Genomic DNA, 26,231 nt, shown 5'->3' with positions numbered 1-26,231 from the left:
TAAGCTGTTAAAACTACCAAACCAAATTATGAGATCCCATACATGCTTGCTTTCCTGGTTATAAATAAACTCGGAGCTCCCTCTAGTGAGAGTTCAAAAGACAATGATATGTTTTTTTCCTCTGAGTTAGCAAGTTTTAAAGTAAAACCGAACATTCCATTAGTGCATCAAGCACAAATAATTAAACAAATATGGATAATGAATTTAAATAATTTAGGAGGTGCAAGAATGTGGGAACATTTCCTCTGCAGTTCCCTGTTTCTCACCCCCCAAAATGTTGTAACCGATTTCCAGTCAGTGTGTCTCACTGTTTCTTTCCTCTTTGACTGCCTTCATGGGCTATTTATAAATGAGTTCCATAGTTCAGGTTCAGCTTGGGAATCATAAGCAATTTTTTTTATTCTTCTGAAGTACAGTATCTCAATGATTTGAGCCTGTACATTTGCCAGATGTGTTTTCTCATGAGTTTTCCATTATTTCCTGCTCCCAGTCATTAGCGTGTGAAATGCCTTTCCTGTGATATTTTGGTGCTTCAGGGCCTGATTGCAGTAGGAATATGAAGAAGCATTGACAACTGTGAAGATGAAGAATTGTCAAGGAGTCCTTCAATTAGGTTAATTTTGGCTTTGTTTTGAGAAATGGGGGGGAAGAGAAGGCTCGGATCGTCAGTTGATATAAATAAACTCTATTTTAGGCCCAAATCAGATCCGTCCCAAGTCACTTAGGGGGGAGCAGTATCCGGTCTGCCTATATCTAGTCATCTTTTTTCACTCTGTCAATGCCCAGAGAGCCCAAACAAAATCAGACGCTCGCTATAATAGGAAAGGCTCGTACATATTGTATGAGAAATCACCAGTGCTCCAAAGTCCTCATGAGCTAAATATAACATAGATAAGACCTAGGAGCAAGAAAAGCAGTATTATCCCGTTTGATAGGGGGGGAAAAAAAGTTGGTACTATTTCCATAAAGGAATCAAGGATTTGTCCTCCCTGTTGGGTAGAGGTACATATGGGCTCGCTCTATCTAGCCCTGCGCTTCCTTGCCTGAAATAATAAAACCTACTGGGAGGAAAGGTATCTCCATTGGCGTACAGTCCTCTGCCAGTGTGTTTAAGTCTGCTGGTCCACAGCAGGCTCTTGTTTTGCTGCCTCAAAAACAGATGAATCAAGGTGTTTATTGGCTGCATCTGGCTTGGATGCCCCTCTCTGCTAATAGGCATTCTTCGGGTTTTATGCTGCCAACAATTTGTAGCCCTAGCTTAAGGCTGAATCCAGACAAGCTTATTTCTAGCTGTCTTGACTGTAGGCTTTGATCATGCTGGCATTCATTAAGCATGATTCTCCTACTCAAAAACCTCAGTTCGGACTTTCTTAGGAAAGTTCAGAATTTATCTGCAGCTAGTAAATGCTATTCATAGCTGAAATTGTATAAGCAAACACCTTCTAGAGTTCACTTTTAAAATAAAATACTGAAAAAGTTTGGATTGACTGAGTGCCTGTGCTGAATTAACTGTTTAAGGGGGACAGGAGGTATCAAGAAGAGGTTCTGGGGTTTTTCCTTTTTTTTTTTTTTTTTATTTTTTAAAGGAGTACGTTAATTTCTTCTCTACAGGATGTTCTCTCTTAAGTTATCTACCCTTAGTTAGCTTCACTACGCTAGTCTGCATTCACTGTGTTATTAACTGATGCTTTCAGAGTCATTTCTGCTTGAACTGATTTATATGACTCCCTAATCATATCACATCTCTGTGGGATAAGCAGAGCAGTGCAGCTCAGCCATGCTGATCTTTGACCCCAGAGTATCTTTATGTCAGAGAAATGGAAATACCATTTCCAGTAGCTGTTTCTGGGAGATATGTTGCAGTACCAGATTCATTCTTTTAGGGAATTTTTGATTGGATATCTGCAGGAAGACTTTGGTACTTCTTTATTTCCTATGCGATCAGGAGATACATCTGACTGAATCAACATTATTTAGGCTTCAGCATGTGATGCTTTATAGGGGCGCTTTTTTTTTTTCTTTCATAGTCTGCACATACTCTTGGAAGAACATCTGTGAAGTTGATGGGTTTATGATATGTTTTCCTTAGGAAGTATATAGCACTTATAATGAAACTGGCTGTTGACTTACATTCTTTGTCTTAAGTTCATTTTTAAGGTTGTTTCTTGTATGGGAGTTTGAGATGAAATTTTTTTAGTGGGCATTTCCCAAATGAACTCTATGAAGAACTGGTGCAGACTGGGGAAATAAACAATTGTATTGGGGATAGTTGTCAGGACCTCGTCCTACTGATTTCTTTCCAAAGGTGCCTTTGAGGACCCTTTCTATAAAGTCATGACACTTAAATGTTCATAGTTCTGACTACTATTTTGGTGTCCTATCCAAAGAATTTGTAGGAATCATGCTACTGCAAATTATCTCTCTAATTTATTTAATAAGGAATAAATAAACCTGTGTTATTTAAATAGAAAAATTCAGAGAAATTTTGGGAAGAAGATTTTCAGCAGTTTTCTTTCATGCTATAATGCTATCTCTTGGATAAAGGAACAATAGTGTGTTATTTAAGTAAAAAGATGATAGAAAGGTTTGAATGTGTTTTTTGCAAGCTGTTTTAATATATCTAAAATAAAATATCTTTCAATAAACTTCTGCACAGAAACAACTTTCTGGCAGACTTCCCAGGAGAATGGCCTTTGGACTATTTTAGGTGAAATAAGTTAGCTTATGTAATGTTGAAATAATAATTAGAAAATGCACAAAGGTGATGTTTGTTGCTTACAGCTGGAGTGAGGCTTTCGTACATTTTACAATGACGGAGTTCATCTTTTGACTCCTGAGAATCCAAATTACAATGGTTGAAATTAAGACTTTTTTTCTGTCTACTTATGGTATCACGAGGAAAAATATTGTTGTTACTGAGTCAAATATCCTGCTAACCAGAGGCAGCAATTTTTCCCATGATAACACAAAACCAGGCAGAGGAGCTGATGTTTTCCATTAACAGCAGTGAGGGTAGAACTGTTAATTTCGTTTGATGTTTTGATCTGCTGCTGTAAATCTTGTGACAGAAAGTTGCTCTAAAATTTTTCTTATGTGCTTATTGGCTAAATAAATCAGAGGCTAGTAAAATTATGATCAGATAATCGTCCAATCGAAAAAGAACACGTACAGAGTACAGAAGATCAACGTTTGTCTTTAAGCGCAATTGAACTTGTACGTAAAGTAAAATAAAAATATGCTTCTATTTCCAATTAATAAAGTAAGGAGATCATTTAAGTTGATGCTGTTGAAGTGACAGTAAACATGAGAAAAACACAAGAGCATGCTGAAGAGCCATTCCTTCCCCCTGAAGCTAGAGTCTCACAATTTTCCATCCAGCTGATTGGAGAGCAGTAGAAATCACTTGGTCTTGAGGCAAGATAACTCTCAAATAGTAATAGTTCAGGTGTTCAAGCCAGTCTTGTTCATTTCTAATGATTACTGGCATGAGTGAGCCAGTTTTAAAACTTACACTGTTCCCTGGAAATTCATTCTGAAATAACCATTATATTCCCATTTTACTTAAATCATTTTTCTTTTAACAGAATAGTGTTTCATACTTCTTCATTTTCATACCATTAGTCTACACATTGAGAATAGACTCAATTATCCTTTTGGGCGTCTACATTTAGATTGAAGTTGTAATTGTGATAATGGATATTATCAATCTTTCCATTAGTTTCAATGCTTCTAAAAAATATCCAAATGAATGTATGGGAAGATTTACTGAAAACTGGAGTGTAATCTATCCAGATCAAAAATGGTACATATGACAGTAAACAACATCCTTTACTTTTCTGTTCTTTGACATTATCGCTTTTGACCATATCACCTGGGCACATTCTCAAAACTGCGGATTCACGCATAGAAGTTAAACTCGTATGGTTGAAAAGAATCTCATGGGATTCAGCATATCATAGTTTCTTATTCTACTTTGTGTCACAGGCTTTCTGGTTTGCCAGGTTGTCAGCAGCTCCATTGCTACTGCCCTCCCCCAGACAGAATTATTTAAATGTTATGATCTTTATACGAACACTGCAGAAATTATTTTCCTGTTTATATTACTTACAGAACTATCCAAGGGAAACATGCCATTGCTAAAGGAACCAAAATTTCTTCCATTGGAGATTTATTATTTGCTCTAATAAAGTATGCTAAGGTAGTATCTTTCACTCTAGCTTTTATCATCCTAGAATGATAATGTCTGTCATAAATCTCAAACCACATAAAGGAGTGTGCTTTTAATAAGCCTGACTGCTTCCACTGGAAGTCTACCTGAGCTTCTACAGTGTTTTCAAAATTCCTATGTTTGCTGATGTTCTGACCTATGATTTTGATTTACTTATTTAATAGAAATGAAGTTCTTTGAGAATCCTGATTTTATTCCGATATGTTGTTCTTCAAATTATGAAAGCTCTCTGCTAAAAGTGAACAATTAGTAATTACAAATGCTGGACACACCTCCGAGATGGTCCTTTTCTAAAATGCTTATCTAACCAGACATTTCTGTTTTGGAGGGGGGAAAGCTGAAGCAAAGAGAGAAGGAAGTGTCATATAAACAGGAGGAATATGAGTTTGAAGGCTGCTGGTAAGCTGCTGTGCGAGGAGGTGTCGCTGGCTACATTCAGAGACCACTTACTGGTACCTGGGGTGGGCTGCCAAGGCGACCGAGACCTCAGGACCGAGCTGTCGAGACTCTTTGATGCCACACAGTCAACCTGCATCAATGTCATTTTCTCCTGTTGGTGCTGCAAAGAAATACGAAGCCTTTAGCTCTGCCACAGGTATTAAAAGGAATCTTAGTAACCGGCCTCTGTGTTAGCAGGGGGAAACTCATTGTTTTTTCATTTTGTTTTGGGTTTTTTCCGCTAGTGCTGTGATAGCGTTATTTCTCATCTCACACTCCAGTGCAACGTGTGCTTGGTGTATCTATGTGGACCATGTCGGCCCGCCAGACTAACTCAATGGACACGGGTGAATTCTGTAGTTGCCTATGCTAAGGGGCCTGAAAAGAAATTCCGGACCTTAACTTGTCTGCCAAAAATCACCTTTCAGTTAGGACTGTAGAAGACAGCAAGGTCAAAGCCAGACTGGACTTAGGAATTACACTTTTGTTATTAATTGGGAAGCTTCGTATGTCACACACAAATTAATTGCTTGGCATTTCTCTCCCTGATACATAGGAGAACTTAACTCTCGAGGCCAAGTGGAACAGCTCCAAAGCACATGCCGATCAACACTAGTCAATAGCCTGCTGGTTAGGCTGCCCTCGGGGGACAGCTGAGGTTGGTGGTCCTTGCTCCACATCATGGTGTGAGGCTTTCCAAACGCCTCCCACTGCTGCACAAACCTGATCTGAGTGCGTAGGGCGAGATGCTTTTTTTTTTTTTTTTTTTTTCTTCCCCCAAACACACTCAAGATACACCCTGGTGATCTAGGAATACAGCTGGTTCGTAGCGGTTACACATAGATATTGTTAAACAGAAGATCTGCATGGATTCAAGTGAGCTGTTCGATACACTTCTAGTACTTCCCAAGTCCCAGGGCTAATCATAAAATGATAGGGTGGTTTGGGTTGGAAGGGACCTTTAAAGGTCATCTAGTCCAACCTACCTGTAATGAGCAGGGCCATCTTCAACCACATAAAGTTGCTCAGAGCCCTGTCCAACCTGACCTGGAATGTTTCCAGGGATGGGGCATCCACCACCTCTCTGGGCAACCTGCTCCAGTGTTTCACCACCTTCATTGTAAAAAATCTCTTCCTTGCATCTAGTCTGAATCTACCCTCTTTTAGTTTAAAACCATTATTCCTTGTCCTATCGCTACAGGCCCTATTAAGAAGTACTAAATAAGAGACAAGGAAAGCATTACTGCTATACTTTTGATCTATTGTTTGCGTTTTTTTAAAAAATGTTTATTGCCCAACCTTGAGAAGAGCTCCTAATGAAGCAGCTAGAAGGGACGTTCATGCTGACTTACCCAACATTTTCCAATGTTAGATGTGCAAGTACATGTGCTGTGCGTGTGTACGTGTACATACATAGACAGTCCTAAAAAACTTCCATTGGTGATATATGGGGATTACTCAGTCGTCTTTGTGACTGTTCCCACTGGCAGTATAAACCATGATATTAATTTGTCTTGGAGTAAATTATTTCAAAATATCTCTAAAAGACTGTTATTTGAAACCCCTTTTCATATCGTTTTGTATAAGTGAAATCTTTATGTGGAAAAGTTTAAAAAAAATCTTAAATGCTCGCCAAGTGTCTGTATTTATTACAGATAGCCATCTGCTTTTCCTTTCTCCTTTGAGCTGACTTTTTAGTGGGATCGATCCATGCGGTGAGTCAATCTGTACCCCATGATTACAGGACTGGGGAATTTGTTTCTCCTTTTTGAACAGTTTTGTGTACTCAAGAGTAGGGGAACGAGGGAAAAAAAAAATCTGTGGAGAATATTTTGTGATTTGATACACCTTTAGAAGTCTCTTAAAAAGTTAATACTTCTGAGGTGCTTAATTTTGGGGAGTTCCTGGTAGACACTGAGCTGGTGTCGTGGTTTAACCCCAGCCAGCAACTAAACACCACGCAGCCGCTCACTCACTCCCCCCCACCCAGTGGGATGGGGGAGAAAATCGGGAAAAGAAGCAAAACCCGTGGGTTGAGATAAGAACGGTTTAATAGAACAGAAAAGAAGCAGCTAATAATGATAATGATAACACTAATAAAATGACAACAGCAATAATGAAAGGATTGGAATGTACAAATGATGCGCAGTGCAATTGCTCACCACCCGCCGACCGACACCCAGCCAGTCCCCCGACCGGCGAATCCCTGCCCCCCACTTCCCCGTTCCTATACTGGATGGGACGTCCCATGGTATGGAATACCCCGTTGGCCAGTTTGGGTCAGGTGCCCTGGCTGTGTCCTGTGCCAACTTCTTGTGCCCCTCCAGCTTTCTCACTGGCTGGGCATGAGAAGCTGAAAAATCCTTGACATTAGTCTAAACACTACTGAGCAACAACTGAAAACATCAGTGTTATCAACATTCTTCACATACTGAACTCAAAACATAGCACTGTACCAGCTACTAGGAAGACCGTTAACTCTATCCCAGCTGAAACCAGGACAGCTGGTTTTGTATTTCCCAACACTGTCTTCATCCAACTAATGACAGTCTGAAAGAGCCAGTGTTTGGGAGCAGCTGTAGAAATACCCATTTTAGAATGTGTAAAAAATAGGATGGGCAGAAACCAAAAGGGACAATTTAAATGTTCCCTCTTTTTATCATTTTTAGGGACTGGTTCTATAAATTTCATGACGTTTTAAGGATTTAGAGATGGTACAGTTGCATACCAGAACATATCAGGAAAAGAAATCTCTGGAATTGCTACCTTTTAAATGAATTGTTTGTTATTTCTGGATGAGGGAACCTGGAGTGTAGGAAAGCTACTGTATTGGAAAGTATTTATGCTGTGATAAAAATGAAATATTTAATTTTAGAAACTGGAAAATAGAGTTAGATATTATATTACTGTTAGGAACTGCATAGAAGGTTGATTTAAATGACTGAGCATCACAGAAGACTTGTAAGGGAAAAGAGGGGTATTCTCCAGTACCCTATGTATTTACACAATTAGGTTTTAGACCCCTAATATCCTTTCTCTTTCTCCCACTTTCATTACTGTTCTTCAATTTCTGCAATTAAATACAAGGAAGACAAATCTTTGTTACTGTACAATCCCAGTTCAGCTCTAGAGAAGATCCGGCCTAAGAACATGATTCCCATTCTCTGCTACCAATGACTTTCACTAATTAAATTGTATATAATCCCTTTTCAGTTTAGGTCTGACTTTTTTTTTTTTTTTTCTTTTCTCTCTAGATACTGGCATTGTAGATGCTTGAGTAGTTACATATAACCTCAGTATAAATATTTGCCCCTACTCCAATTTTTCCTTAGTGTTCTCCTTATAAGTTAGGTTTGAGTTTATGAAACCACAGTTTATGAAAACTCCTTTTTCTTTTTTTATTGCTCTAATTTTTCAGAAGAGTTTAAATTTGATGCACTCTTCACAAAGGAAGAGGCTGTTTGCCAATGGCTTTGTTTCAAGAGTCACATTACACCATGTTTTCCAATTATTCAAAATATTAAGAAGCATATAGAGGGCAATAAAGTCTATAAAAACCTCTTACTAGCCTTTCATTTATATATATATATATGAATTCTGTTTTCAAATCTATTTTCCTAAGTATTTAGTTTCTTCTTCACACTTTTTTATATTTAATGTCATATAGTTTCCACATCTTACCTTTTTTCTTTCCCCTTTGTTAATTACCACCTGTGTATTTGGAATCTGCCTCAATTCTTTAGACTTACAGGATATCAGGGCTGTGCATGCATTTGCATGTCAGTGAGTGTGTAATCAACTTTTGCTAGTAATTACAGATGATATTCAGGTAGCTTACCCTTTTTTTTTTTCTTCTCTCTAAACACGTCTTTCTTTTGGTAGATGCTTACAGGAAACATGGTGTTGGAGAGATGCATGGGAGATTTTTGCAAAGATACTGCAGATAACTCAATTGAAAATGGAAGTTAACCTCCTTTCAGACTTTGCTGATCTTCTCAGCACCACCTGTGGCCTGAATCCAGCTGAATTCCTGCCCCAGTTTCCATTTCTGTGAGCAGATATACCCCAGTCAATCCCAGTCCTGCCAGTGGGCAACCCCACGCTTATTTTATTGCTGGAGCCTGGTGCTGTCGGCATGTTTACACAGCCCCTCAGCTGAATGTAACTCACACCCAGCACAGCTACTCAGGGAACTTTTTTTTAATGCTCTTAGCATGTATGCACCAGCATTCCTGCTTTAGCAAAGCAGCTGGGTAGGTCATGGGCTGGGAAAAGAAAAATGTAGAAGCTGTTACAGCTGTCTGTGATAGCAGGGGGACAACACCATGTTCTTGAAAGGTTCATTGAGTGCTATGTCTCGGAGCATGTAGTGGAGTGTAAACCTCCCAAATTCCAGGTGTCTTCTATCTACCAGATGTTTCCTTTTGCTCTTACCAAAGCTGTTCTAGGAGGCACTGGTTTGTATAAATTATTAAGTATTTATCATAGCAGCAATTTTCACCCAGCTGAAATCACATGCCATCAAATATCTTTTCCTGTGGTGAGATAAATATTTAATTGGTGTGAAATGGGCTTGGGGAGAGCAGAGATTTGAATTATTTCTTACACTTTGTAGGAGAACATTTATCATGATACTCGTGGCTGGCTGGTGCTGGTAGATGCAGCTCCGTTAATAACCAGGGGAAAGGGGAGGAAAACCTAGGACTGAATGCCCAGGTGTGGGTAGGGTGCAGACAGACGGGTCCAAGGCAAGGAAGGCATAGAAAAGAAAGATTTTAGTTTCTTTGAAAATTACAATATCCTTAATATCTTGTTTGTCCCTCATTCTACTGCTTCTTAAAATAGCGATAACAGCACTGTTGTTCCCTAGAGGACAAAACTCATGGATCATAACGGTATGTGGTTTTTAAGTTGTTCCTTGCAATTATTTGTAACTGGATTATTTTTGTCACATCTTGGTTGTGATTTCTGGTTTCAGCAGCTTCTGTTTCAAAAAAAAAAAAAAAAAGCTGATATTTTCACTTATTGATATCTCTTTCAAAATACAGAGCTGTGGTTGAAAAACAAGAACCAGTAACAGTGGATGGTTCAGTATTTTTTAAATAAGGCCAGATAAGGAAACAGAAGCAGGGCTCCTTCGTGGAGGGTGGAATAGTTCCTACAAGCCCCTGCCTTCTGCAAGTGATGATCTACTTCCAGCCCACCTAGCAATAGGAAAATCTGCATCCATGTTATTGTCATGCTACCTCTGTGGCATCCATATAGTCCTCTCATTTCAGGCTTGTAAGGGAAGCTACGTCAGTGTACTTCATGGGCTGCTTCAAGTCCTGTGTCTTACCTGGTTTTGAGAATAAATCCATCTTTGTGCATAAAATGCTTTAGGTGCTCGGGGGATAAAGCTGCACCAGCACAGAAGCAGCGTGAGCTATCCCCTGGAAAGGGAGAAGAGCAGTGGCTGTCAGCTGTTCTCCGAGCGGGCTAATTTTTTGTTTTTTATCACTCATGCTTGAGTTGGTTTACACCAAAGGGAGGACCCCATGGCACAAATAACTCGGACAAATCGTTAATTGATTTATCTGAAATAAATCTAAGGCTCTCCGGGAAGTTGCTGCGTGCTTCCTCCTCCTGAGGCCTCTCCCAAAATCTGCATCTCAGACAAAAGCGGTGGCATAAAAATGACAAGTGCCTCATATTCAGACAGCTGTTGCAGGGAGAGATCAGGGAGCATTTTCCTCCCACCATACCTGAGCATTGTTCTGCACATTTTATTTCTCCAGTTCTGACAGGACAGACATGAAAGTCAGAAAAAAGTTCAACCATCCAAGCCCACATTCCTCGTTTACCTCCCATTCTCATCTGCTGCTCTTTTCTGTGAACGCAGGCTCCTTTTCACAGTGTAAACAGTTTCCCCGTTGCTCCTTCTTTCCTGCAGAACAATTCAACAACACCAAGATTAACTGATTTATGTTATTACCATTTTTCCTGCCACATGTCACCAGGGTGGTCCTCCCTTTTAAGTCCAGGAAGAGGTCCAGATACACAACGTTTGTAGCAATAGAGATTGTCTTTATATGTGTACATTCGTAACAGGATAGACAGTTTGCAGAGAGTATGCTGTGATTTTTCTTTGGGGGGGGAAGAAAAAAAAAAAAAAAAAAAAGGATGCCAGAGCCATAATTTTTAAAGGAACAGTGAAAAACTTTAACTCCACTTAACCATTCTTGACAATGTTAGTTGTGAAGCTAGTTAGTTCTCTCAGGCTTATTCAGTTTTTGCAACGTTTTACTCAGAACTTGAATACATCTATATATTGTTTTTATGCACATTTTCCTTTTTTGCTCCTTTTCCATTTAATTCTTCTATAGCCATCAGCAAACAGGAAATGGATTTACAATCTTTCTTTTCTCTAAATTTTACTTTTACCTGATTTCTCACACAGTTTACTTCTGCCTTTCTTGGACTGTGGTTATCTTGCAACCTCCTAAGCTTAAAGCATCAGCTGATCTTTAACAGGGTGTATTTCCTCTGCTCCTCACCCTCCCTACTACAGATACATGATTTGTTCTTGCTGTGGTTTATCGTGTTACTATTATTATGCTGTTATGATACTGTCATTATCACTGGTATATAAATTTGCCTTCATAAAAAGGGAATCTCTTTTTTGCAATATCCAGAGTTTAGTTCAATTCTAAAATGCCAAGAAATTCTACTTTATTATTTTCTTGGTGACTGAATGACAGAAAAGCAGATGTCTTCAGAATAAATAAATATCTGCTCACCGTTACTAATTTTTTTTAATGAAAATTTCTCTTCAGACTAGTCTTGTTTTGCTGCTATGTTCGATTTAGGGGGTTTTTATTATTATTATTATTATTGTTTTTGTTTTATTTCCTTACCTGAGGAGACCAGGTCTAAATGTAAAATGTGTGGTACTACGGTACCATAATATCTAACATAGTCCATGTTTCACTGGACATTGAACAGTCAGGTTTATTTACTTTAATCCTAAATAAATCTTTTTTCGGTATTTAAAGTCCCTATCAGTTTGATAACCAAGTCCTATTCAGCAGAAAATAACCTGGTGCTATTTACATTGGCCAGTGGATGTCACTGTTCCAATGCAAATATAACTAAAAAGTGCCATGGATAACTTTGACTAGTGATACTAATGAATTAAAAAAAAAAAAAAGGCTATGTTTCTTAATAAGCCGTTATTGCTGTGAATCATTAAAGTTGGGGATAAGAAAAAAATATAGGCAATTAACCTATTCCACCTCTTGGTTGGGATTACTTACTCTGGTGTGCGCATCCTGCTGCTTAGGGCCGTTAGGGATAAGGTGGAAACAGGCTGTGGCTGAGGGAGCACCTCTGGCAATCTTCTCCTTATAGCTCCATCATCCTGATGTGACTTGGAAGCATTTTTGTCATATGCATCCAGTCACGCGATGGGAGCCACCTTTTATTCAGAAGCTACATTTACATTTGAAAACATGGCATTGGATGCTATTATAAACTCTATTCCATAAATAATGGGCAATAAATTTGTTTGTTAGGGTACAGAATCAACATGGGGTACTAGGCTCGCATATTTTCTTGACATCTTTTTTGCTGCCTTTTGTCAATCAGCTACTAATCACATGATTTATGGCTTTCATTGTCCATTGCTGTTACAACACCAGTTAGTATAAACAGAATGATTGCTTGGAGTGATGACAAATCTCTCATACGCACATACATGCATTTTTTTAATATATATATGCACACACATATATGTATATATCAAAAAGTATGTTTTTGTCCCAACTACCACTACATGACTCAAAAAGTGGAATGCTTGGAGATGGGGAACTGGCAAAGAGTGGTCAGAAAAAAATCCATGACTTCCAGGGGGCTCTGAGGATTATTTTTCTCCCTTCTCCTTTCTACACCTCCACTTGCTTTTCCCAGAAGAACCTTGTCTCCCTACACAATGCCCCGCTGTACTCTGTAGCACAGCCTGCTAAAACCTGCTGTGTTACTGTGATGCTTTTCCTGGAAGAAGTAGGGAGAAACTTGCATATGTATATTTGTACATATATATTTGTGTAAATAGGTGTATACATATAGATACAGATACACAGAGCTTGACTTTTTAAAAATTTGCAGAGGCAGCCTGACCTATCCTATCCAAGCCTAGCTGACAGTTTTCAGAACCCCATGGATTCGTCTAGGCTGTTCTTGACTATGGGTTTTGCAGCCGTAAAGTTTCCCAGGTAAAATTCTCACCTGATGTCAAATTGAGCTTTGTTTGACTTGTAAGACTGTTAACAGCAGAAACATGGAAAAACATGGGGCTTTTCATTTGGGATAATATTTGTTTAAAGCAAAAACTGCTAATAACGTGCCCTACTTCTCTTAAAATGTTCAATTTGTAGTGATAATGCTTCCTCTCCATAAGCACCTCTCCATTTGTCATCTGAGGTTCTAGCATGTCTTGCTTCAGTCACACCAGTTAACTGAGCTAGAAACTTAGGTTTTGCCAGTGATCTGGCAAAACATTTTCCTGAAGTAGTTAAAAATACGACGCTGCTTCTCTGAAGCTTAAAATAGATGGTAGAATGGCTGAAACCTACCTACCTACTGGCTTTTCCTATGCGCATGCAGGCTGGGAGAAGTGGTATATTTGCCAGGTTATCCTCTTTTTCTCTACGCACGCTGTATTGGGGACCTATCCTTGAGCATTCTGCTATACTGTTTTGGGGAACCAAAGGATCTGGTTCAAGTGACACAGTGTACGCTTGCAACTGTGCAACTTACACAATCTTACTGGAATGTGATTTCTTTACACTTCTAAAGGAAAAAAGGGAAGGAGAATGCTTCAATAATAATTTTAAATAAATGTTTTGCCACTGTTCTTAAACCTCTGAGTGCACATCATAAAGCCATCAAGCTCTTCTGCAGTACTGACAGTATGTGCTTTTGAGATAAGTGGTGAAACAAGGAGCATGTGACAGACTGAGGTGAACTGGCATTTTCATTTTGAGAAACTGCAGTCCTTGGATTTGGACAACAACACAGAAAAGTACTATATGCCTCTTGTTTTCAGTTAGTAGAGGGAAATGATAGCTATTGATTTTAAGTGCAAAGCTTTTGTATGCATTATAAAAACAAGAAGTTCAAATGAGTACGCGAAAACAATTTGCGGATTTTTGCCTTGGGTGCATTGAGACTGACAAATATTTTTCTGCTCTTGACAGCTTGCTTAATCTGTATAGTTCTAAATGATGCTGAAATAAGATACAGTACAGTCAGTCAGTTCACGTTACTTTTGCAGCGGTAATAGTCAGGAACAACACTCACTTAAAGAGCAGTACAAACCGCTGAACACCACTGAACAGGCTGTTGAGATGTAGCATTTTAGAGCATGTGAAAACAAAACGCTATACACAAGCAAGAAGTAGGTACGCGCTGATTTTTTTTTTCTATTTTCTTTTTGTGATGATCATGGAAATAGAACTGATTACCCATGTGCCTTCATGCACTACCAAATATATGTTTTTCAATAAATAAAATGCATGCAAATAAATTGAGAGATCAAAACTGCTAGTGTCTTACAGATGAGCATTTTTTAAAAGTTTTTAATTTACAAGAATATATTTTCAGAGTAACTAGCATGGATAACTTACTAAGAACAATGAAGCATTGTGTAATTAATCAGTAAAATTCCATATTAACATAACAATCATGAATATTTACATTACAAAAACATTGCTATTTCTAAAGATTTTGAATGGCTAGAATGCTACCTAATTCAAACAGAAAAAGTAGTGTTGGAAAGCTGTGTCTGTGCATACGCTATTATCACCTTAATTTACAACCATCTTATTAGTTAAAATAAATGCAATTCCACTTTGAAAATAATCAGCCTTTTTTGGGGTTGTTTAGAATCAGGTATTGAATAGCTATTAAATTTATTTCACATGAAAGCCTTTTAAAAATGGATTTGGAAATAGAGTCCTAAATTGTCCTACCAACTTAAAGGTAAATAACCTGTTATACTTAAATTGAAGATATTATATACAGTGCTTCCAGCTTTCTGTTAATTCAGGCCTGCAAGGCAGCATAAATGAATGTAGCCAGTGGGATGAAGCAAGATGGGAAACTTGGCCTGAATTAAAATAGATTATAGATTCAGTTATTCGGTAGCTCTATTTACGTATATCATTCTGTCATTTGTGTTAAATGAAATGAAGATAGTTAACCATTCCTAATGAAGATAAAAGCCTTATGAACTTTTATCCTAATCTTGAACTGCAAACATCTCAGACATTCTTACGCTTCTCCATCAACTCAATCCCACCTCAAAAGCTAGTAACTATAAAACAATATAGTAACAAATTTCTCAATAGGTTTAGCAATCCAAACTGTAGAAAGTGGTTTTGGGAAGAAGCATCCATTATCCCTGTTTCTCTCTTGAAGTCAGATGGAATTTGAAAGTCTCTCTTCCCCGGTGTGGGCCCTGGCAGCAAGCTGGTCCGCTTACCGAACCCAGGAGCCTGTGTGGGAATGCCTTTCCTACTTTATGTCCTATATAAAGTCTATAGACTATACATAGAGAGAGATATACAGATAGTACCTGTACATATTCCTTCATGTTCTAAATGAAAGTACATCACGTTTCTTGCATAGATGCCTTATAGGGAAAAAATGAGAGGAAGGGAGGCAGAACAAATTCTTTGCTTACTATTTGCTTTGTCTAAAGTACATGTTAAAAATGCTTTATGCCCTTCCATCTGCCGTAAAAGCTAAAAGAAAAATGCCATTCTTCTCTCAGGAATAAAAAAATATTTTATCCTTTGCACTGACATTTGCACACTTTCACAACTTCTCCAATCTCAATTGAAAAGAAGAGGAAAAAAGAGAAAGCTAAGCTAGAAATATCCTCTTCAGAGAAGAAAACCTTTATTTCACTGTAACAGCTTAGAAAATTGTACCTGAAGGTATATGAAGCCGACTGCATTTTCGTATTCTTTCTGGGGCCACACACAACTCATTTTTTCAATGTATGACATCTTTTAAATGCAAAAGATTCAGGATAAGAAAACTAAAGGAATACAACACTGCCTGAAACTGAAAAGAAGAATTTAAGTTGGAAGAGGAGGAGGAGGAGAAAAATTAAAAAGAAATTTGTTTTTTCGTTAACCCTGATTTACATTCTGATTTTGCAGGTGTGTCTGGTGAATAGTCCACAAGTCCCAGCATTCATACTCTTGTTCATTATTCTTTAACAGTATATGCTACGTGTTCCAAGATATTTTTTTTTTTTTAACAGCATTTGGCATGTAATTACTATTTTTCCAGGATACAAGTAATGTACAAATATCCTGTCTGCAGTGAGTTCATTTGGCTCATGTAAGAGTCATAGAAATAAATATATCTTCTGAGGGTAAGCCATGTTTTTACAGACTAATAGACTATCTGTGTGTGCATAGGAACAAAGTGTAATCTAGAGATCTTTTAAAATAAATCCTTGAGAATATTGACAGCTGATTTGACTGGAGTCCTTTTAGCTCATATGGAGCCTATGACAGTGCCATTAAATTAGTCTGGTGTTTGTAGAGAAGGAAAGTGCTCCTCTCCCATCATCCACTTCCTGATGTCTATTTTTTCCTCAGCTATCGTGCACTCCTGCATTACTTTGACTTTCTGGGTTGCAAATCCAGCAAGACAGTATTCAAATTCTGAAATATTTGTTCTTCATGACTCTTTAAAACAGAAATATAAAGCTTTTTTTATTATTTGAAATTTCCAGAGACGTTGATAAATCATGACCAAATTAATCACAAAGCTTGAAATTCTTCCCCCACTTTTCCATGAGACTTAGGTATTTTGAAAATCTGCATAAAATACTCAGTTATGGAACAAAGCACTGTACTTTTGTCCTATAATAGAAAGAAAAAAAGGAAAGAAAGCTGCTTTTTTTTTTTTTAAAGCCCACGTTATTGCATTTGGATGTGATGTTAAGCACACTCAGAGAGATCAATTTTATAAAAAAGCATCTGCAATATTACTATTGCTTATCTTCTTTTTGTGTAATAGCATAGCTCTTCCCAGGTCAGAATATAGGCTCGCTAGGCCAGATGGCACCATGCTAATTTCTCTGCAAAACATTGTCTACAGCATTAATGCTAGGAGACATGAGTCTTGTGGGAGTTCACCTGGTACAGCTAAGCAGGCAAGTTCTGTGGTGGTGGAATGCAGAATTCTGTGGGATGGGATAACCCACCTCAGTATGTTTCTTCCAAAACGATGGGGAGGTGATTGATGCATGGTAAATATGCGTGTGGGCTTGCAGCTCACATGTTTAGCATCAACCCGCTCTCAGATGCCGCTGTCAGAGAAAATACATGCCATACTTCTAGTGGAGAGCTGGAATGAGGACATAGTACCTGGCATGGGGTTTTGCAGCCACGAAGGAGTCCAGTAATGCAACGGGAAACGAGGCCAAAGCTGCATGTAAGCATGATGCTGACGAGAGAAATTTCTGTGAAGATGCTAATTGAAACACCCTGTTATAATTTCACTGATGCTGCTGCAATGAAGAAATAGTCATCTTTGAAGAAATTCTCAGTAGTTCCTTTGCTTTGGAAGATGGCAGGCTGGCCGACAAGGAATGCAGCCATGCTGTGAGATAAATTTAAAATTACCATATCTGAACTTCAGTGTTTTACATAAGCTGGCAAGGAAAAGTCTGATATTGCTATGCAGTGACATTACATCACTGTGCTAGCTACTGCCAAGAGGATATCCTAACATTTTTGTTGAACTACTTTGTTTGTATTACTGTAATCCTAGGACCTTCAGCTGTGGACTTGGACTTTGCTGTTCTGAGTGCTGTAAAGAAATGTATAGCAGGAAAGGCTGTCTTTCCTGAATGAACTGTATCAATTAATTTCACTTCTCCCTCATGTGCAGGTAACAAGTCAAGCTCACATACTGTTGCCATACCGTTTCCATTTTGATGTGCATGGAAATAGCCAAATGACATGCAGGTAGAAGTTTTATATAGTACGTGGCTGGCCACGCTCATAAACAGTGCTTATTCCTCCCGTTTCATCTTTTCTTGCTGCTCTTTTTAATCATTTGTAAGGTGCCTTTTTTGTCTTTTTTTTTTTTTTTTTTTTTTTCATGGGAGAGGGGGTAAAAAAAATGTAGTTGGGAAAAAGACCAGGTATGTGGCCAAAGAAATTCAAATAGTAAGAACTAAGAAGCTCAAACAGAACTAGCTTGGAGGCGATGAAAGACTTGGTCGTCAGAAATGCACTGAGCAGTAACAGAGGGTTAATCTCTAAACCAAGGAGCTGATGACCCAGGAAACAATAGTAAATCTAGGAACAAATACCTAAATTATGACTTTTATTTTTTTACTGTAAATTTAGACTATACAGCTAAGGACTATATTAACATCTTGTTTCTAAAAGTTTTTACTACTGTCACTCTTGAGGCTCCTGTGCTGATAACACGGTACTAAAGAAAAGATGCACAGATTTGCAGAATAGGTCTTTACAGTGGAAATATAAATTAGAAGATAGATAATTTTCTCATTGAAAGTGATTTTTTTTTTTTTTTAGTCTACCTGATTATTTTCTTCTTTACTTGACAAATTAGACTGCTAATCAGTAATAGAATTATATTGCAGCAGTTTGGTAGTTGGTACTGAAGAGTTGGGTAACAATAATCTTTCTTGCTGTTTTCTTCAGAAAAAATGTGATATAAGAAAACTGAGATGTGTAATAGAAAAGAAAAATATGACTATGTAGAAGGACGCCTACCTGGAAAATTGGGATAGGTGTGTATATTAGATGCTGCTGTTATAATTCTGGTTTTCCCTCTTCACCTGTTTCTTGACATTAGTGCTTTCTTTATAATCTGTTTGCATTATTACAGAAGGATTTTTTTAGCACACCGACATTTCACCACCTTTTCACTTCTGTATAGGTGTGTTTCAAGGATTCCAGTGTATACCAGGCACAACAATGCTGAACTCCTTAGAATTCTAGTTTGGCATTTTGTCCTAAGTATTTTAGAACAAAGTTGAGCTGAGGGGAATTAAATTTTCCTAAACATATGAACTGTAAGTTTCTTTCTGTTTCTCGTGTGAGATGGATAAGTTAAGGCCAAAACTGGAAAAGTAACTCTGTGCAGGGAAATGATTAGGATGTAAACATGAATCTATAAAACGCAAGCTTAAAAATAAGCATGCAATTACAGTGAGCTATGGAATCAAGGCCCAAACACTTTATATCAATCAGAAAACACAGCCAATTCCATGAATATAAGAAAATTCTATCTAGCCAGAGAGAACAGGTCTTTTAAATTACCATAGAAATGAAATATAAAAATATGGAAATCAGTGGCATTTCAAGGGTTAGTGTCTTAGCAACACAAAGTAAAATCTTTATAGAAATGTTCAATTTTTTTAATTTACCTACTACACACTTTAGCATGCTCCGTGATCTGCTTTCTAGACCTTCTCCGTAGTGACTGACAGCTTTATTAGAGCTAATGAAGGGCCTCCTCCTCGTGCTGATGTCTGTGGCAAAATTCCCATTGTTTTCAGTAAGATCAGAACATTTGCAAATAATCTTACTGCAAATGTTGAACAAGAAAAATTTTTGCATTGCAGAGCTTTAAATAGTACAGAACTGCTCTCCTTGAAAGAGATGGACTCAACAATGCTGTAAACATTAATTTTTCATGCTACTCTAAATGTATTACATAAAAATTGATAGAAAACCAATAATTTGGGGTGCTGCTGTAAACATTTAGTGTCCCCACTCAGACAACATTTTAAACTAAGGAATCACCCTGATCTCAAAAATCTTCTTGCAAATTGTTTAGAAATTGTACTTTGCAAGAATTTTAGAAATTGGTATGTTTGAGAAAGGATGTGTCATTCTGAATTTATATTAATGGTCATTTAGTGTCATCTTGCTATTTTGTGCTTTGATGAGCTGCGTAAGCATATATTCAACGAAATCCTTCATTACAGATATGAAAAAATAACATAACTTTACAGTTTGTTTTAATAACGGTTCAAAGTATTGCATCTTTACCTCCTAGTTTGAATTAGTCTGGTTCCAACTCCCTTTCATTTGCTTTATATTACATCCTCTATTATAGCCATTGATGGTCAGCTAATCCAACCTCCTGTTCTGAAGGTTGCCATCACCAAACTGGGTCAGACATAGTTTGGTCAAGGCAAATTTTGAAAATCTTCAAGGATAGATATTTCACTACTTTGTGGGTAACCTGTCCTGACAGTGCATTACCAATGCTGTAAAAACCTACTTTTAGTGTTCAATCTGAACCTTGCATACCGTCATGTGTGGCTGTTGTCATTAATCAGATCATTTAGCGCTTAAAAGAGTTTGGTACTGCCAGCTTTGTAAGTGACTTTCAAGTAGTCGTAGGCTGCTGGAAGTCCTTAGTTTATTTTTCCGATTAAATAAACCCAACTTCTTCATCTTCTCACAGTTTATATATTGTAGACCCCTGACCATCTTGGGTAGCCCTTTTATGGACCATCTCCAGTTTTCCAACCCCCTTCCTGAATTGACAGGATGTGAAGCAGGAAAGCTAGTCACAAAATTGCAGGTGCAGCTACAGTCATGCCAAGTAAAGGGGATTAATAACCCTTTGATCTGCTGGCTACATTTCTCCTAAGGTTTGCCTTATTTGTGATGCAAGTGCACAGTTGGCTGGTATTCAAGCTGGTGTTTCCCATAACCTTCAGGTCCTTCCCATCAGAGCTGCTGCTCAGCCTGAATTGATGTATGGGTTTTTTTCAGGTGCGGAATTTTGCACTCTCTGAACCTCATGAGTTTCTTCTGGAGTAAGTTTAGTCTTCTTTCTGGGCAATAGTTAACAGCTGGCTATAATTAACTTTTGAGATGGCTATAATTTTTAAGGAAATAATTGGCATATGGCACTTATCACAGGGTAATTAGGTTTTAATTTAAGGTTCTATTTCATGTGACTTTCTGAAAAGCAGTATGGAAGTACAAAACTTAGTTTAAAACATATCTCTCTCATAGCCTATTTTAGTAGCAAAACAGCTTTCTGATAGAATGTAGATCTGGAGACTCAGTCCTCCTGTTCTTACTAGGCAAAATTTTTACAGATCCTAAGTAATACAGATGCGCATAGAGCTACACATATTAGGATGAAGTGAGACCAAAATAGCACATCTTATTTTCTAATCTCTCCTGACAAAGACTCTATCTCATGAAAAAGGCATGTCTGTCTATCAAACAGACTTAATGTCAAAACTGAATACCTCAAACCTGAGCAAAAACTCAGTAAGCAGGTACATCAACTTTAAGCTTTTGAGTCATGATTTTGGTTCTGTTGACTTGTAGAGATACAAGGGTTAAGTCTAGTTCTGTTTGATGCTGATCTCTTCACTAAGTCCAGAGTTTTGATATATTTAGAAAAGGTTTATAAAATGTTACAGAGAGATAATGTGAAACTTAGCTTAATATAACTCATGATTTTCATAAGATAGAGTATTCATTAGACAGTGAGTGTGAGGGTAGATTTTTATTTTAATAAGATGCAGAGCCAATGTAGCTTGTGCATATGAAGCTTAAGAATGTATGCATTTCCTGAATATCTTATCTGTCAATTTGTAATTGTTCTGTTGTTTGCACTCTAAAAATACTGTTAAACTGGACCAATCTCTCCTTACTTACTGAAGAATTATCTTTCCAGATTCTCATATTATCATATTCTACAATTATCAAGCTTAGTCAGTTGACAGTGTGAAGAATTTAATTTAAAACACCTTTGTAGAGATATTTTTTCCTTCTCTTTGCAGACTTTACCTCCAGCTGTCATATCTGCAGTTTCATGTGTATGTGCTATCTACTGCTAAAAATAGAGCTTTATTATTAAGAAACAAGTAGAAAAATAACTCATTTCTGTCCTCAGAATTTAATTCTTCTGCTGGGTTTCCGAGCACTACCTTAGCCTGGCTTTCTCTCCACATCATTCTGTGCACTAATAGGGTCAGATAAATGTTTGAATTCAGGAGTTCTGTAACTCTCCGTGGAGGACTGTGGACCAGAAACCAGAGGACTGTTATAGATGGATGGCCCTGAGTACCAGGCAGCTGACAGCCTCTTTTCCAAGAGTGTGCGAGACAACCTCTTTAGGCTATAATCTGATTTATCAGCACCTTTTCTTCCCCTTTCTATTTTGTAGATTATTATTGTAAGAGAGCAGATAATGGTCCTGTTTTGTTTTCCTCTGGTAAGAAAGGTAGTATAATGTATGCTGCTCTTGTACTTCACCTGCAAGTCAAAGGTGTCAGCCAAGGTCTCTCGGAGAAATAGTTCTGGCCTAGAATCTTAGTAGTAGAAAGAACTATACTTGCTGTTTGCAGACTACATATTGTTATTAACTACTAAGTTTATAGTTTGTATTATACTTATGTTTTTTCCCTGGTGACTCTCAGCTGCTGGGTATAGATTTGGTTTTAATCCCTACTTACTCATTCTAATATCTACATTAAAGCTTGAAAGTAAACAACAAGGACTTGATTCTACCTCTTCTTTTGGCTTGCTCCTGGTTTTCAAGCATTTGTTGATCAACAAGAGCCAGTCTGGCTGGTCTCCACTCGCCTTATTCTGCCATGCAACATCTATAGTGCTGTCTCTCAGCAGGAAAGAGCTGTTCCCAGCAGTTTTCCTGAAATTGCAGGAGTGCAGAGGAATGCCTCATCTATTACCTTCAGTGTGCAGAAAGCCACCGGAGACTGACAAATGAGTAGGATAATGTCTTCACAGCACCATAGCTTCTGCATCTTTTCCTAAGCTAACTAACAACAACACTTCTGCAAACGTTCCAAACAAAAACAAAATTTGGTCAGCTATCCTGAGGAGGTAAGGTTATTTTTTTCTCTTATGGTAACAGTTGGATGTGTCAGCTGCGCGTTACATAAGAGCGATGTCTGGTATACTCTTGAAAAAAGTGCTGGAGAATACCTCCCTAGTTAGGATGCAATGTTTATTTTATCTATCTACCTATAAGAGCCTTTGTATGGATGTATTGGTTTATATATGACTGTTTAGTAGGTTTTCATAGTGGAAAAACATCCTTATACTAAAAAAAAAAAAAAGCGTGTATTCATCGTGGTTGTTTTACTAAACTGATATAGACAAAGTAGTACAACTTTATAGCACAGACTGGCCTGTAGTAAGGGGTGGCAATCATGTAATTTTTTAAGCAGATGGTATACTACAAACCCCCAGTCAACTACAGGAAAGTTCTATCTTTGCTTTACTGTCGGAGGAAATCTCTGGTGCATCTTCTAGCACACAAATGGAGCCACAGACTTTGAAGGAACGATACACATTTTGCCACTAGCTGCACAGGTTATGACAGGTGATTTAATTAACTTCCATGGAGTAACTAATGTGTGTATCCCTAAATGGAGAAGAGGAGATAGATACTGCTAGACGCAGGCTGGAATGTTGGAATGGCTGAATTCAGGAGGATCAGAAAAAAAGATTATTGTGGTAGAAAAATTAAAACATTCTGTAGAACGCTGAATGATACTATCGTGAAACGTACTCAGAATCCAGAGAGAATAACATGAGTGGAGGGAGACAGGGAAAGAAATTACAGTCTTAAAAAATTTAATCTTTTTTTCATCTGGAATGAACCTCTTGACATACACTGTGGAGAAAAGGGAAATTATAAGACAAATAGCAAAGAAATGGGCCACATCAGGCCTTGAATGTGGGATTTAGTGCCTTTTTGTAAAAAAGCTATCTCCAGTAAGATTAAGACTGTAAGTTTTATAACATTATGAGAAAAAAAGCTGGTGACGCAACGCGGGTTTATGGTGCGTCGACAGGGATGGAGGGGCTCAAACATAAACTTAACCCACAACGCCTAGATGTAAATGCACCTATTACTATGTAAAGGACGTGCAATTTATTATGCTCGGCTTCCCTTCAGCTCACCGGTCGCACCTGACGTCTGTCAGACACAGACAAGGGTGACGGGAAGGCAATAGCAACAATGAAACCCGCCCGATGACGGATTTTCGGGCGATGCCGGGGCTCGGGCCGGCTCTCCCCTCACAGCGGCGGGGGAGCGGGGGGGGGAGCCCCCCCAGACTTTCCCGCCCAAAGGGCGGGCGCTGTCCCCGCCGGTCCCCTCTCCGGGACGGCCGGCGCTCGCTCCATTCCCCTTCACCGGAGGGTGAGGGGAGCCGCCGGCTCCGAGCCCGCCCCTCGCCACGCCGGGCCCCGCGTTACCGCCTCTCCCCGCCAGGCTGCTGCCGGCGCCATTCCCTCGGCCTCCGCGGCGCGGCGGGCCGGGCCGGGCCGCTCCGCCCGTTGCCAGAGCAACGACGGCGCCGGGGGCTGCGGGCCGGGGCGGGCCAGGCCGCGCCGCTGGGTTCCCGCCCCGCCGCCGCCGCCGCTCCGCAGCCGGCGGGCTGGCAGCTGGCAGGCTGCCGTCCGCCAAGATGGTTCACCATTCGGGCTCCATCCAGTCCTTTAGGCAGCAGAAAGGTCAGTAGAACCCCCTCCGGCGGTCATCGGGGCGGCCCCCGCGCCGCTGCCCGGGGAGGGAAGGGGACGCACACGCCGCCTCCAGCGTCCCCGCTACGGTTTCGGTGCAAGTGACGCCCCGGGGGGTGCCAGGTGCATCGTATGGGCATGCCTACACACACGCCTGTGTGTGTGTCCGCATGCGGGCTGACAGCCTGGGTCGTGCTCCGGAGGCGCGTTGATGCTTTCGGGTATTTTACCGGTTTTCAGGTAATGAGGCTGCAGCGCACGGGGAGGACGCCCGGCGGGGCGAGCCGACCTCCCGCGCCCCGGCGGGGCCAAGGGGACCCGGCCCCGGTCCCGGTCCCCGCTCCCGGTCCCCGGCCCCCGCCAGCCGCTCCCTCGGCGGGAAAGTTTTTCTCCCTGAGAAACGGTGCCGCTTGGTTGTTTTCAGTTGTTGTACAGGTGACTTCGGTGACATCCTCACGCGTGATGTGGACAGGTCGTTCACCCTCTGGAGTTTGCTGCTGCTGTTTCTGGTTTTAGTCTTCATATCACGCTGTTATCCAAGTATAAATCTTGAGAAAGAAGAATCGTGGTAATGGTGGGGGGGGGGCTCTGGCCTTACAAGTGTACTTTGGTTCAATCCCGGTATCTGTTTGTTTGTTTGGGGTTTTTAATAGCAAAACAAAAGCTTTTGCTGGTCAACAAATATAAAGGTAAATTTTCAGTTGTGATTACCATTGCTATAAAACCTTTATTGCGTTTGTGGTAGAAAAAAGGTAATTCCCACAACGAACTTTATTTTTTTTTTCTTGATCCTGGAACTGATATTTTTACTACTTTTTTTTTTCTCTCTAATGCTACTTTGGCAGAAGATGAAATCAAGATTTCTTTCGTTATGAGCATCCTCTTGCACTCATCCTGCTGTTTTAGTTGTTAACAAACTCTTTTTTTTCTTAGAGTACAGTATGCTATAAATTATGATTTAATATGGCATGCTTTGTACATAAATCATGGGTTCGCTTATTGGATTTTGCCTCATTCAAGTTCTTCTCTTTGAATGGTTAGTGGGAAATAAATAATTCAAAGCACTTATTCCATTCTGGTAATTCCATAATAAATTTAGCTCCTTGCTGTAGAGGTTTTGCATGTAATGTGTGTGCAGTAATGTGCAGTGCTGTTTCAAATTGTAAAATGTCTAGTTTAGTTTCAAAGTTAACTATGTAGTATAAAAAAATCTTTATTATTTCAACTGTCATAGATACGTTTATAAAAGCATCAGGTGTCTAGGAGCCACAGTGTTAATGCTTAGTTTTTCATAAGAAAATATTTCTTACATGACAGCAATGATTAGCAAGTTCCAGAGTCCTTGTCAAGGCCCTTCAGGAGCTATTCAGCTGTTCTGTAACAATCTTTCAAAAAAAAAAACCAAAACAAACACCCAAAACCTAACTTCATTATGTTCAAGTTCAGGGATGAAATTTAGTTGCTCGAAACCAAGGTACACCATGCGATTTATGAAATTGTATGTTTGCGGTAGTCGTAGAACTTCATAATAACCTAGTAGTTTTTGCCAGTTACTTATCGAGAAGTAGATTGTTGTTCTCTTCTCCTTCTTCCTGAAGAAATCCTGATTAAGGTATCTTGCTAGTCATAAGGCTTTGGAAAAGAGAGGATGCTCTTATGGAGCTATGGAGCCTGTACGACAGTGACTAGTACGTGTATCGCTTTCTTTAATGTCTCATATGCAGTGTGATGTGTGCTAAATCCACCTGAATGAGTTCGGTTTCTGTTTTTCTCAGCCTACAGCTTTTAGGGATGGGGGAGGACAGCATGAAATCTTGGGCAAAAAGCTATAGAGAAGCTAAGCAAATATAAATAATAAACAAGAAGTCATCATCTAATCATGAGGCATTTAAAAGAAGCTGAGAATCTGGTACACTGAAGTTCATAGGCACTGATCTCTCAGCAGCAGAGCATCACGTCATTTTGTGTAGTTTTTTCAAATTTGGTATTTT

General features: G+C 39.1%; 1 protein-coding gene across 3 annotated transcripts in view; it reads left to right on the top strand.

Moving 5' to 3' along the window:
• Window positions 1–26,231, top strand: part of ANO3 (anoctamin 3) — a 216,190-nt gene that overhangs the window by 44,858 nt on the left and 145,101 nt on the right. The window contains exon 1 of one of the 3 annotated variants that reach the window (XM_052811452.1): window positions 24,098–24,231. The exons of the other annotated variants lie outside the window; for them this stretch is intronic. Within the exon in view, the coding sequence (XP_052667412.1) occupies window positions 24,186–24,231 (46 nt within the window). The 5' untranslated portion in view covers window positions 24,098–24,185. Of the gene's footprint in view, window positions 1–24,097; window positions 24,232–26,231 lie in introns of those variants that run through there. 3 annotated transcript variants of the gene reach the window in all.

This window comes from Harpia harpyja, chromosome 16 (genome assembly GCF_026419915.1).
Source record: "Harpia harpyja isolate bHarHar1 chromosome 16, bHarHar1 primary haplotype, whole genome shotgun sequence".
Lineage (NCBI taxonomy): Eukaryota > Metazoa > Chordata > Aves > Accipitriformes > Accipitridae > Harpia > Harpia harpyja.
Note: the sequence above shows the minus strand (reverse complement) of the source record. Positions and strands in the feature narration are given on the sequence as shown.